This window comes from Leptonychotes weddellii, chromosome 2 (genome assembly GCF_054177405.1).
Source record: "Leptonychotes weddellii isolate Sample4059 chromosome 2, ASM5417740v2, whole genome shotgun sequence".
Classification (NCBI taxonomy): Eukaryota; Metazoa; Chordata; class Mammalia; order Carnivora; family Phocidae; genus Leptonychotes; species Leptonychotes weddellii.
In genome coordinates, this window is record NC_138370.1 from 88,786,288 (window position 1) to 88,800,969 (window position 14,682).

Here is a 14,682-nt window from a genome sequence, read left to right on the forward strand (position 1 = left end):
GACCTTAAAACTGGAACTTATGACTTATATTAGGTGAAGGGAATAGGATTTTCCCCTCTCACTCATTTAATAAATGTTCATGTTAACAGTTACCAAAGCTGTATCCATCAGTAGCCACGATGGATATAGGGATGTGTAAGGTACAGTCCTGCCTATAGATCCCAGGGGACTTAGGAGACAGATAAACAGGAAATTACATTACAGTGAACTTCCTGTAATTCAACAGATATTCCCAAGGTGGGGTCCGCGCTGAAGGGCATTTAACCTTTCCTTGGATGTGAGCTGTGCCTTAAAGGAGTCCATCTATTAAAGAGAGTAGGTGCTTTGTAGGAGGTACAAATGAACAGTGACGAAAGGAAGCAAGGTATATTTGAAGAAATTGCAATTATTTACTGCAATTAAATGATTATCAAAACCAACGATATTAATTAAAAGACAGATTCCCCTCCAGAAAACAAAACTGGCTTCTCAAGACCCATCTCAGATTTACTGAATCAGAATCACTGAGTTTTTTTTTAATGGGCACCCTAGGTGAGTCTTACTATCAGGCTTGGGTGAAGTGCATTCTGTTCATCTCCACAGTAGAGATTGTGTCAAATCTGAAAATAGGATAGTCTGCCTGGATTAACCAGCTGGGCTACTCCGGGCAAGGCAGCTAGCCTCTTTGTGCTTACGCTTCTGTACCTGAAAAATAGAGCTAGAGTATCCGCTTAGTAAGATTGTCTTGCCAATTAAGCAGAAAATACTTAGAACATTATCACTATCCTGCTCACCACTTGATCCCCAGCCCATAGTATTGGGATAGGTCCAGAATAATTACTCAATAAATATTTGTTGAATGACTAAGACTGGGGAGCTATCAGGGGCCAGATCCCTGGAGTCCTTAGTTCTGCTTACTGTTCTAGGTACAATCTCCGGGCAGCCAGCCTCTCTCCTCCACCTAACCTACCTGGAACCATATTAGTTACCCCCCCAAGTGACTCATTAAAAAAAAAACAAAAACAAAACCAGAAGTAGCTCCTTTATCAAAAGATTTCTAGGGCGTACATTAAAAAGAAAAAAGAAACATGATGTGCTATTTCCCTGTAGTAAAGTGAGAAAACTTTGTGAATCACTGCTGCTATATAAAATTAACAGCTGTACCTCATTTTGTTCTTCTCTCTTTACCTAAGGCCGCTGTGGTACCATCTGCTCAGACGCTTAAAATTACTGACTTCAGCTTCAGTGACTTTGAGCTGTCTGACCTAGAAACAGCACTGTGCACAATTCGGATGTTCACTGACCTCAACCTTGTGCAGAACTTCCAGATGAAACATGAGGTAGGAATACAGTCCTGTCCTTTGGAGGAGAGAAAGAGAGAGGGTGTGTATGTGTGTGTGTGTGTGTGTGTGTGTGTGTGTGTGTGTATAAGAGAGAATTAATCAATATTACTGTCACCTAATGCCTACCTGAGATTTTTAAAGAAAAATGATCAACCCTAAAAAGACATTTGTTGGGTTCTTACTAGTTGCCAAGCACCAAGTTGAAGAACAGGGGAGAGTACTTTCAACAGTGGGAGCAGGGTGTGTGCAAAGGCAGGATGAGAGAGTGGGGCTGGGGCTGCAGAGCCCTGGCGGAGGGACGGAGGGTGGTAAGGGAAGCAACTTGGAGAGGAAGGTAAGAAGCAAATCGGATATAACCGTGTAGGCTATTCAGAAGAATTTGGATTTTATCCTGAAAACAATGGTGAGTCACTGAGGAGTTGTAAACATGGAAGTAACTTGATCCGATCACAGAGGTTATGATAACACAGTACTGAGAAGGACCAAAACAAAGTGAACTCCTTTGGAAATGAGGGAGTACAGGCACTTGATGTGAGGCCAAGCTTGTGGTTTGAACAGGGGTTACCCATATGGGGGGGAAGATGAAAACTGATTTTAACCCCTGTTGATTACATTATTAACCTCTCAGAAAACAGCAGGGCTTCGATCAGTATCTTCTAATACCCATCTGGAGATACCAGGGAATAGCTACGTATAGCATCAAAGAATAAAGGAGAAGAGAAAGGATTGTTTGGGGGAAAAAATGTAGTAATTTGCCTTTAGAGTTAATTTTTTTCTGGTCAATCAAATTTCTAGTCTTCTTATACAGATTTCCTGTCTGGAAATTTAAATACCTTAGAGGCCTCTACTATTTAGCAATCCACGAATTCATAAAATTAAACTTTATTAATATATACAGTGTACCAGGCACCATGCTAAGCCTTCATTTCAGCAAAGAGTTGTCCCTGCTCTCAAAAGCCTCACAGTTAGGAACGAAAAGGAAGGGCTAATATAGCTAGGTTAATACAGTGCCGTTGTTGGTATTCTTGGGGTATTCTTTCTTAAATATAGCCAAAGTTTATATGACTCTTGGGTGAAAACAAACAACAACTGTCTATGGACTCTAATAATACTTCACTCTTCTTAGAGCCGTGTTGATTAAAGGACATCATGTTACTTGATTATTTCAAGAAGCTCTCAAGCACGCTTCTCTGGTTATTACTGGCCCTCTTTGAAATTCAGATAGCGTGAGAAGAGTAGAAAGATCATGGGTTTTAAGTTATAGCTCTACTAGTCATGAGCTCTTATTTCCTTAAGGGATTCATCTCTCAAATTCTCCATTTCACAGTCTGTTATGACTTCCCCAGTGGGAGTCTTGTAAGAATGACACACGCATCGATGTGACTGTATGTACACATGTGTACATAGGTATACTCCTATCTCCTATGACGTTTTGCTCCTTATAGTATCACCCCATCAAGTTTCTCTACTGTAGGTTATAGGGCTCATTTTTAAAAGCCTTTTCAATTAATGGACTAAAGACCTCATTTAGAGCCAGTTCTCAATGTGAAACTCAGTTCAGCTTCTTGCTGGTTGCATGACCTTAAAAATAAGCAAGACAGCATCTCAAATCCCTTTCCATTCTGAGATTTCCCATACGTTAAACTAGTAATGATTCCGTTGAAAGAGCCCGGCCAGGACAAAGGAATCTGATCCTTATACCTATTTATGAAGTTTTTAAAAGTTGATTTATTTCTTATTTCTTAAAAACCTATAAGTTTTCAGATAGCATGTGAGTGTTGGATATGATGGTAGTCATTCAGAATTTTTTTTTAAATATTTTACTTACTTATTTGAGAGAGCGCACGTGCACATATGAGCTGGGGGAAGGGCAGAGGAGAGGGAGAAGCAGATTCCCCGCTGAGCAGGAGCCAGACTTGGGGCTTATGACCTGAGCCGAAGCAGACGCTTAACCGACTGGGCCACCCAGGTGCCCCAGTCACTCAAAATTTCTTTAGCAATCTTTATTCTTCCCTTTCCTTGAATTTTTGTTCATTAGGCAGGTATTTTTCTTTAATGTCTTGTTCATTTACTCTCCTTTACTGTTTGAATAACTACTATTCTGATTCTGGCCAACATCAACTTGAATACCACGGCCATTCTGATTGGCCTTCCTGCCCTAGTGACTCTCCTGTCGTGTTTATTTGAGATGTTGTTGTCAGTATAATTTTAGGGTGATAAAATTTTTAAAATGTTATTGCTGGAGAGGATGTTGGCATCATGAAGCTGCCCCGACAAAGAATCTTTCCTACTGAAAGATCTGTCAAATCTTCATGTCTCTTCTTGGCTTCCAAATCTTGAGTTACTCTCCTACAAACATGGCAACCATTGCTCTTGCTGACCTATGAAACAGACTCTTGACTTTACTTGAACAAATCTGCATGTGCTGTGCGTATCTTCACCTTCTGTCTTTCACATGTCATACATCTCCTGAATGGACCCCACTTGCAAGGCTGCTCCACTTCTTGCCACAGCGCACTTTTCTCGTGCTCAGAGCCTGACTCAACCCCAGTTTTGACTTCATACCACTTGGAATACTGTTGACAATTTGTGGTCTCGATTTTATTTCTTTCTTTTATATGTGCACTTTTATTATTTTCACTCCTGATTGAGATTCTTGAGGGCAGAAACTGAGCTGTTTTCTGGTTCTTCTCTTTCTCCCAGAGCATCTCGAGTCTGCCACTCAGGACATAAGAAGCCTTTGTCATTGTTGGAGACTGATCAGTGTATTGAGCTCCCTAGAGTCATCCACATTGTACCTAATTATTCAGTAGTCCCATACAAAAGACTGTATTGCAGATTTGAACATGCCACGCACATCCACCAAGCACTGAGCTGATCTGACTGTAATTTTCCTAAGTGCTGTTAACATCCTGATAGACCTATAAATACACGGAACAAACTGATGGTTACCAGAGAGGAGGGGGTTGGGAGAATGGGCAAGATGGGTGAAGAAGAATGGGAGATACAGGCTTCCACTTATGGAATGAATGAGTCACAGGAATAAAAGGCACAGCATAGGGAATATAATCAATGATACTGTAATAAGCTTGTATGGTGATAGATAGTAGTTAAAATTGTGGTGAGCAAGGCATGATATATAGAGAAGTTGAATCACTATGTTGTGCACCTGAAACTAATGTAACATTATGTGTTAACTATACTAAAAAAAAAAAAAATGTTTTTAAAAGATTATCCTGATAATAGAATCCAAAACTGTACTTAAATCTAGTTCCTAACTACTGTATCCATTGGATTACCCAGTTCTCTTAGGCCCATCTTATTAGAAGCATAATAGAATAGTCCGTCAGGAATTAATATTTTATTATTAATTCATTTTGGTCACTATTTAACATTATATGATATATGTGCATATTTAATTATATCTACAGATTTATGATTAGTAAAGAGATATATCCATAGGTTAAATTTCTGGGTTTTCCGGCTTATTTTCCTTGATTCTTTAATTCATCACCGGTAATTTTCTATAACACTTCATAGTTTCTAAGCATATCCAAGCAAGTTTAGAGCTCTTACTTAAATTCTGCCAATAAGACAAAACTATCAGCTTTCCAGCTGATTTTGTTCAGAAATGGTCATGGTGAAAGGAACTGCACTGTACTTGGGATTAATGAATGTCAGTCTTAGACACACAGAAATCCTCTGCTAAATATGGTGACTTGGAGATGCAAGAGCTAAAGGACATTCAGGTTGCTTGTTATCAGAATTCCCTGTGAACTGCATTATAGAACAGGAACAAAAAGACGTGAAAAGAAAAGGAGGGTTATGAAAGCACTGATTTTCTACCAAATCCTGTATAAGCAATTTCTACCAACAAAGAGGAAACCTTGTTTTTGGCCTACTTCTGCAGCCAGTCATTCTGTGTTGAATATTGTTAGAGCAACATTCTTTTCCCTGGTACTTTTTCCATACCCCAGGGCGATGCTCTTTGTGTTTGAAGTATCTCCAGTGATGTACGTAGGAAGAAGCACATATTTATTTTTACAGATCCCCCAAAGTATAGTAAATCATTCAGAATTGAAGAGAGGCAGACTCTGATGCTAACACAAACAAAAAATAACTCTGCTGAGGGCCCATGAGTCTCTGGGGACTTTATTGAATACACTACTTAGAAGTTGAATTAGGGGCGCCTGGGTGGCTCAGTCGTTAAGCGTCTGCCTTCGGCTCAGGTCACGATCCCAGGGTTCTGGGATCGAGCCCCGCATCGGGCTCTCTGCTCTGCGGGCAGCCTGCTTCTCCCTCTCCCACTCCCCCTGCTTGTGTTCCCTCTCTCGCTGTGTCTCTCTCTGTCAAATAAATAAAATCTTTAAAAAAAAAAAAAAAGTTGAATTAAACCCAGCTTTTGAGATTTTCTGAAGTCTGTCTTCTTTTTTTTCCCATCTTTTAAAATAAATCTTTTTCATAGGGACCCCAGGGCTTTATTTTGCATATATATTTTTAAAAATTATTTCTTGGTAACCAAGCAGTAACCCTGCCTGAATACTTAAGCGTCGTTTAAAAGGGACAAAAGACCTGCTGATTGCCTCAGGACTTGGGAGCTCCATTCTGTGCTTGGCCGCTTGCTCTGTATCTCCTCGCCCAACCCACCTGCTCAACCTTGCACCCTGTACCTTTGCAGAACTAAAAACTGGGAGGATGAGAAGAACTTGAGAGTGGCTATTTCCATGACTTTCTAAGAGTGAATCCATACATAGTTGACTATTTGGATTCTCCTAATTGATGGCACATGGACACAATATCTTTTAAAAAGCTAGTCAGTGCCCTCCCTACCCCATGCCAAAAATACCTTCCTTAAGGCTCTCTTGCCTTTTACGTCTCATTTAGTTAGCATGGTGGTGAACGTGGTGGGCTCTGAAGTCCAGCTGCTCAAGTTTGAATTTTAGCCCCTTCCTTTACAAGCAACTTGGGAGAGTTGCCACTCTGAATGTCCATTTCCTCATCTGTAAAATTATCAGAGTAGTAGTGCCTGCCCTAGAGTCCTGAGGGTTAGAGGTAAAGGCTTTGTACAGTTCCTGGAACATAGTAGATATGTGTAAATGTTAGCAAGTAGTGTCACTACTTACTCTTTTTTTCCTAAAGGTTCTTTGCAGGTGGATTTTAAGTGTTAAGAAGAATTATCGGAAGAATGTTGCCTATCATAATTGGAGACACGCCTTTAATACAGCTCAGTGCATGTTTGCTGCTCTAAAAGCAGGCAAGATTCAGGTACTTTCTAGAGCTGTTTTTATATTTAAGACCTCTTCTTGCTTTGGTAGTAAAATTTACAGCATATTCTTTCAGGTTTTTTTGTTGAATGTACACTAATGATGATTAGATTAATGTTTGTTGCCACTTACAAAATAAATGACATCTTGTTAATTGAAGACTAGCATGGCAAAATACTTAGTTATTAATTTTCCTTCACATGTAATATATATGGCATATTTTTAAAAATCCTTAAAATAACTTCATGTTAAATTTAATAGTCTTTGGGCAAATACTTTCTCCGGAGGAAATTTCTACAGTATAAGAAAAAGTATCAAATTCCTCCTGTTCCCATTCAACTTGCTCCGTAGTAGAATTCCTCGAAAACCACTGAAGTGGCTTCATAGATAAGTCCGGGGTTCCCTATCACATTTTATCTGGAGCGCTCAGTTAAATTTTATAAGTAGTATTTCATGGAAAAGGTTTTAATATCATATACATTGACCAGAGACTATGTACAAGGAAGATCAATGCAGAAAACGTTCAAGTAATTCGTTCCTTTCCAGGCCAAATTTTATCCATAACTCTGTCCTTAGATTCTAACTTCAGTGGGAATCTACTAGTTATTCTAGGTAAGTGATTCTAGGCATCCATCATATAACTGTTTTTAATTCAGAGCCTCCATGCTCTTTAAAAAAAAAAAAAAAAGTAAATTCTAAAAATGTTATTCTCTGTCTCTATTTCCATAGGGAGCACATTTTAACTGGCTAGAGCTAAAAGAAGGGATTGTTGTCCAAGAGGCCATATGAAATACCATAGTAGTATTTCCCTGCCATAGCAAACATTTATAAAAAATAGGATCAACTTATTTTGGGCTGTGGAAAGGTCATCAGGATTATACTGCTGAAGACCGTCCCTGCTTTTTTATGAAGAATAACAAAATGATGATTTTTATCTGATGTTATAAACATACTATGTAGAATGTTGAGTTTCCAAAAGAGTGGAGCTGATAATGATTTCAACTTGTTTTCTTACTGATGAAGGAGACCAGCAGGATAAATAATACAAATGGCAGATATTACAAAAATAACCTCTGTTTGGCTTTGGAACATATTGTGCAACTTTTTAAAGCCAGATTTTCATTTCTAATCCTCTTTTTTATGTATTGTTTTGCTTAATATTCACATTGTCTCTGTTCCTGAAGGATCTAGCAACTACCAGCAGAGAGTGAGGGGAGCAGAATCTGCAGGCAACTAGAAGTCAGAGAGACAACAGCCGGTTCAAGTTTATTTTGATGATTCCCCATATATGTAGATAATGTAGAGTTAATGGTATTTACTGTAGGTGGAGATTATGGATTGTTTGAAGCACTTCAACTTTTTCTGTTGATAAATGACATTTGTAATAATCCCCTTCTGAAGACAAAGTACCACTGATGCCCTGCAGAATAGGATTCTCCCATGGGTCCTTTCTGACCATAAAGAAGCACATGTGAAAAGCACTCGGAAAAACAAACAAATGGTTGGTGAAAAGAGGTAGAATAACGAACTTTACCAAATTGTCTTTCTCCTTTCCACTGATGTCTTTGGTCATGCAGAGCAAGCTGACTGACCTGGAGATACTCGCCCTGCTGATTGCTACTCTCAGCCACGACTTGGACCACCGTGGTGTGAATAACTCTTATATACAGCGGTAAGGCGCCTTTTCCCCAGCTAAAGAAGAAAATGTTTCTTTTAAATTCTAGGGCTGGTTTGGGTTTTTTTTTGGTTTTTTTTTTTTACTTATTTTTTTTAAGATTTTATTTATTTATTTGGGAGAGAGAGCGAGCGAGCGGGAGCGTGCAAGAGAGAGAGCATGGAACAGTGGGGAGGGACAGAGGGAGAGGGAGAAGCAGACCCCCCGCTGAGCAGGGATCCCAACTTGGGGCTCGATCCCAGGACCCTGAGATCATTACCTGAGCTGAAGGCAGACGCTGAACTGACTGAGCCACCCAGGTGCCCCTAGGGCTGTCTTTTTTAAAGTAAAAGCAGCAAAATTTGATGGTACCAGATTTCAGTTGATCAAGGCCCCATAATGTACTCTGGTTTTACTTAAGGGAAATGGAAAAAAAAATAATCCAAATCCAACATTGCGTTGGTAACATTTCTGGCCTGAAGTTCAAAAAAATCTTTGTGTTGAGAATCTTATTTCACAAGATAATTACCAAGAGTTTTGCTTTAGTTTATGTCTACCCAGCTTAAGAGCTTCATTAGAAAACAATATATTAAGACTAGTTCAAAAAAGATAGAGTTTTACCCTGAAGCAGAGAAGATAATATTTGAAAAGTGCTTAGCGCGATCCCGAGTCCTTAATGAGCACTCAGTGGAAGGAGGCTTTTGGTCTTAGTGAAGACAGTATAGCGCAGTGTTGGCAAGTTGGGACCTGCAGTCAGACAGGATGCAAACCCTACCTTTGCCACAGAGAAATAAGCAGCTTCTTTCTCTGTGCTTCAATATCCTGATCTGCAAAATGGAGACAATAGCTTACCTCCCTCATAGGGTTGATGTCAGTCTCAAGAGAGAACACGGATCAATACCAGATGGAATGCGCGGTGCATATTTCAGTGTTAAGTCTTCGCAGCAGATGCTAGTGATAGTCCTCTCAACATCAGAAGCCTGCTTTTTGGCTGATTTTCAGAGCAGATACTAACTCGAGACAAGTGTTTCAGGCTCCCTCCCAGGCCATCCTTAAGTGACATTTGCAACAACAAATGAGATGATAAAGGTGACATCACTTTTCGTCAGATTTTGAGCCTCTGGGACGTGTTTATTTACCTATAGCAACGTAGTTGAAAAGCCTACATCTTAATGGCAAAATCTCTTACTACTGAGCATTTTTTTTATGTATGCAAGTGATGCAACTAATGGGTAGACCTCTTAAGGAAATTCCAGATGTCTGGTATCTTGAGGGAATTTCAGAGAGCTCTCGAACCACCTTCCCTTTATCTAAATAAATGGAAAACTTCATGTAACAAGAATTGTAGTGATGCGGCCACCGTGTCCTCTGCTGACCTCTGATGGGAAAAGGTAGTGAGCTCTTGCCCGAGTGTCAGAGCGCTCTTTCCTCTTTAAGATCTGAACTTAAAGAGGAAACGTTGCGGAGAACAGACTGGATGCCATGTCCTTTGTCCTCTGTGCTCCGCCACGCGATCGTGCTCCTGAGCCTCACACTGACACGGCAGTAATTACGGAAGGGAACAACGACATGAAAAGATGTTTAGCGCGGGTCGAGGGCAGCCGGAAGCCCCGAGCCGGCCGTGCAGTGTCCCGTCCGTACCTGAGAGCTGAACCTAACATTGTCAGCGTATGGCTGGATCCAGGATGCCATGTTGCCCTGCTTTAGAGTGAAGAAAAATACTCAGCTATTTTTCCTTCGTTTATTTAAAAATAATTACCCGGAAAAACATCTGGAGAAACGTCATCTTCTCTTCAAAAAAAAAAAAAAAGTCCTGGGAAAAATTCATAGACTGCAGAATCTTGCCTTCACACACACCACAAAGCAGACTTCCACCGAGTAAGAGTAACTTTAAGAAACAAGTTAAGATTTTTATTTCTTCCTACATCTCTGTGGTTTGAGTAGAGGAAACCAAAAATTTACCGGGGATGTTTCTTTTTTTTTTTCTTTCCTTAGTGATACTTCAGGAGGATTTTCTTAACCAGGGAACTCTTGGGGGAATAAGAGTACCATAAACATTCCCGTATAAAGAGCTAACTTGTAAAAAGGTATACGGTGTCCGACCTCGTCTGTATTCAAACACTACGTGAAGAAAACCATCACAATCAGAGAAGGCACAGAAATGAAACTAATATATCAAAAAGATGAAGAGCCCTCATGTGGTAGCAAAGTTAGAAACTGAACTTCTGTCATTCGTTCTTCTTGAACATCTTTTCAGAAAATTAATTTGAAGTAAGATGTATAGGAAACCATGTTTTGACCCATTATTTGGTCCTTTGATGGCTTCCTTGATTAGGAAAACTGCCATTATGAGGAGACTGCAAGTGTGCCAGTGAAATATTTGGAGGGAGAGTTCACTGTTGTGCTTTCTTCTCCCATTTGGGTGGGTAAAACAAAGAGTGGTTTCAGATAGGTATTAAAGTATTATTTTAAAAACAGGCAGTAATGGGGACAAAATGTCACAGACATCCACTAGAGAAAGCACAATGTGACACTCGGCTCACGTTGAGAAACCTCTTGCATTAGGCCTGCAGTCAATATAAGAAGACTGTCGTGGATGCATTTATTTGGTTAGATTCGAGTTTGGTATTTTATAAAAGAATAGAATGAAAGTGTCCTACATTTCAGGCAGCCGGCTAATGGGCAATTACTAGGGCCTGGCACTTTGTTAGGCAGAAAGAGAGCTATAGAGTATAAAATGTGTTTCCTGTTATTAAGTAATTTTCGTAGTCTCATGAAACAGTTGGTGATCAATATAAGAAAATACCCAGTAAGTCCTGAGTTGTTTAGTAATGTGGACCATAAGTGTTGGGCAGAGGAGATGGGTCAAGACTCGTGCAGTCCATCTCCACTGTTAATGGACCAAGTGAGACAAAGTGGATCCTAAGAAGTGGGTAGGATTTGGAGAGGAGAGAGGATGAAGATATCCCAGAAACAGTCTGAGGTGGGTGGGCATTCTCACAGACCAGCGATGGCTTCCTGGCCCGTGCAGAGTCCAAAGGCTCACTGACTCGGGACGGAGAGTAAGAGGGTGAACAAGTAGAGGTAGAAGCCCCTTGGAGGGAGAGCTATAAAACTAATCAGCGAGCTTGAGATGTGGTAGAGTGAAGAAACGAGGAGCCACTGCAGTGGGTAATAAAGACCTTGTTGAGGAAGGAAAGACTGCAAGTCAAATACAAGGTGCAGTGGGTAATAATTAGAAGCACAGAGTTCAGCTAGGAAGCTGTTAGAACAGCCACGTACATGGTGACCATACTGGCTACAGAGAGGAAGAGATGGAGGGAGAAATGTTTTTCCATTTAATATTAAACAGATGCTTATATGCATGAAGGAAGGGGGAAATCATGTCTCGTGGCCCAAGAAACTGAAACAGCGATGGAGCGATTGACGAAAATGGAGGAACTGGGAAGTGTGTGTGTGTGTGTGTGTGTGTGTGTGTACTTAGGGAGGAAGGGACAAGAAAGAAGGGAGAGGAGTGTTGGCAATGGGGAGAAAATAATAAATACGATGGTACTTAGAAGAAGTAAAATGATTAAAGGAACGGGTTTTTTTTTTTTCAAGTTCCCATAAAATTAGAATGAAAGTATTTCTGGTAACCATAAACAGACCGTGTCTCTGTCCTGGGTCTGTACCCTGGTCTTCCCCGCTTACTAGAACGGCAATGAGCTGGAGTCCTGGCCTGGCGAGGTGACAGTAGACGGTCAGCAGGCTCTGAGGGCCTCAACAGGACAGGAGAGACAGCACAGGAATCACAATTTGTGAAGTTCAACTGGGTAGAGTCTATATTAGCCAGGAATGAGATCATTCCCGATTAGGATGGAGGGATTGAGAGGCTGGAGTTTCTCAATATGCAAAAAGTGCAAGTTCAAGGAGTCCTAATGTCACTAGCTAATAATAATAATAATAATAGAAGTGAACACTTAATATGGCTCTTAACCATGTGGCTCTGGGAACTCTTTAGTACTTTATATATGAGTTCAGTTAGTCCTTAGACCACCCCTCAGGAGCTATGATGGTTACGGTGGTTAAGGACCAACTTGAGCCAGATACCTGGGTGCACAAGCAAATACCGACTCCATTTGATCTTGAGCGAGTCATTTAACATCCTCTCTCTATTTCCTTCTCTGTGCAATGGAACAATGACAGCATCTCTCTTGCAGTTTGTTTTGCTTTGTTTTGTTTTAACAAGGATTAAGGAGTATAAATAAATGTAAAGGTCTTGGAACAGTACCCAGCACAGAGTAAATGCTCTCCAGTTTTTAGCATTTTCTTTTTTTTTTTAAAGATTTTGTTTATTTCAGAGAAAGAGAGTGAGAGAGAGAGAGAGAGAGAGCGCACAAGCAGGGGGAGGGGCAGAGGCAGAGAGAGAAGCAGGCTCCCTACTGAGCAAGGAGCCCAATGCAAGACTCGATCCCAGGACCCTGGGATCATGACCCGAGCCAAAGGCAGATGCTTAACCAACTGAGCCACGCAGGTACCCCGGTTTTAGCATTTTCAAAGGGGGATACTATTAAGGACATATAGGAATTCAAGATCTTGTTTTGTGCCATGGTGGGACATGGAGCAGGCAGCAGCAAAAATACTGCGTCTAGCAGCACCTAGCAGCTGCGGAACAAAGAAGGGCGTACGTATTGTTGACGGGAAAAGAGGCTATCAGTAGGGTCACGGCGGTCAGAGAACTAGGGTCAAAGGTCAAATGCATCATCAGCTTGAACATCTGTGGCATCTAACGTGATCACGGAGAACGCGAAGGTAAATTAACCCCCGGCTGCTCGAATACAGCAGTAATGCTTTGGAGAGAGAGAATACAGTGGGGTTGACGTGGCTTATGAAGAAGACTAGTTAAGAGATCCGAGCCCAGAGCCATCTGCGTGGGTGAGAAGCAGGATCAAGGACGGTTGTTAAGAGTCTGTAAAAAGGAATCCTAGGGCAGCAAGCATTGTTTTTCTCCCAGAGCTTACATTTTCTATTGATTTCTGAGGCTTTCTATTTCTAGAACATCGTTCTGATTTGGGCACTGGCATCCTGACGCCTCTCTCAGAGACGGACCAACGACTGCAGGACAAGAGGAAAATGCAGGAGTGTGGGCATAAAATTCGGTGGCAGCAGTGACCTACACGGGTCCCTCGGACAAGATGTCATAGAAAGAAGCAACACAGCCTTGTGTTTGAAAGAGTAAAAAGCAACGGAACGTAGAATACATTGGTGTCCACGAATATTTTGTAAACAGGAAACTTGGGGCATTTGTCACCCTTTTATTGATTCATAAATCCGTATTTTTAGAACATAAGTAAAGGCAAACACACATAATTTGCATTCATCTATCCCACAGCCTGAGTTTTTCTAATATGAAACAGTCCTTTCTGCATTGTCTAAAAATGTAAAGTGCGCTCGACATTTTAGGCATGTTCGTGTTGCGTCCACCTAATCGCATTTCTGGGCCAGCTTCTAACTAGGCCAGTGAGTGGCAAAGCACCTTCTAATTGACCCCTGCAGGGAGTCTGTTAAATTGCGCAGGAAACTCAACGCGGCACCAGCCCGCTGGAGTCAGAGGTGGGCTGAGGATTTTGATGTGGAGAATGGAAATGTCCCATATTAAATAAAAATTAAATATAAACTACTTAGCACAGCGCCTGACATGTTCGAGGCTCTCAGGAAATGGTAATTATTATCATTAGGGAAAACAGATCCTACCAAGCTCAAGAGGCTTACAGTCTAACAAGGTAATAGACGTATGAACGGCTAACGACTGGCAGAACAAAATGGACATTAAACTAATACCATATGTCCTTGAATTTCTTGCATAAATGAAAATAAACAGATACTCTAGAAGTGAAGGGAATGGGGAAGGCTGCAATTGTCATGTTGAAGTTGACTTTAGCATAGCTAGTCCGAATGGTGAGAAAAGGCGCTGGCCAAAGTAGAGAACGTAGACTACAAGGCAGAAGGCAGAGGGAGGCCATCGTGCTGTTTACCCTGGGCCCTCCAGTACTCAGCAGCGCCTCAACTACCCGTGGCGTGGATTATTACCATGTGCAGTTGATGTGTTCCAAGCCTGCATCTGCAGCCCAGACCCGAGTACAGATGTTTATATTAAACACTTGGTGGACCTCAGGCACCTTAAAATCAACAGATGCAACACTCAACTAGACATCTTCCCGCCTTCACCTCCCATCCTAATCATTCTCTCCCGTTTTTCCTCTGTCGGTATATGACAAGGCAGACACTTGGCATGCATAGTTTCTCCCCAGGAATATTCCTGCTGGGTCCCCACCTCGGGATTCATTGCCAACTCCTACCTCCTAAATAGTTTTCGGATAACTGCTCCTCAATATGCGGGATCCCGTCACCCGGCTCCGGGCTGTCTTGTACCGACGTTACTAGAACTGGGACTACTATCTTC

The 14,682-nt window shown here is 41.2% G+C and overlaps 1 protein-coding gene and 1 long non-coding RNA gene across 5 annotated transcripts in view; both read left to right on the top strand.

The window, feature by feature from the left end:
- Positions 1 to 14,682, top strand: part of LOC145720273 (uncharacterized) — a 332,443-nt gene that overhangs the window by 230,610 nt on the left and 87,151 nt on the right. The gene's annotated exons all lie outside the window — the stretch shown is intronic.
- Positions 1 to 14,682, top strand: part of PDE5A (phosphodiesterase 5A) — a 145,363-nt gene that overhangs the window by 106,831 nt on the left and 23,850 nt on the right. For all 4 annotated transcript variants that reach the window (XR_014143157.1, XR_014143156.1, XM_006740607.3 and 1 more), the window contains exons 12-14: positions 1,173 to 1,319; positions 6,462 to 6,587; positions 8,164 to 8,258. Coding sequence is in view for 2 of the 4 variants with exons in the window: in XM_006740607.3 (XP_006740670.1) it covers positions 1,173 to 1,319; positions 6,462 to 6,587; positions 8,164 to 8,258 (368 nt within the window). In the remaining 2 variants the exon portion in view is untranslated. The remainder of the gene's footprint in view (positions 1 to 1,172; positions 1,320 to 6,461; positions 6,588 to 8,163; positions 8,259 to 14,682) is intronic.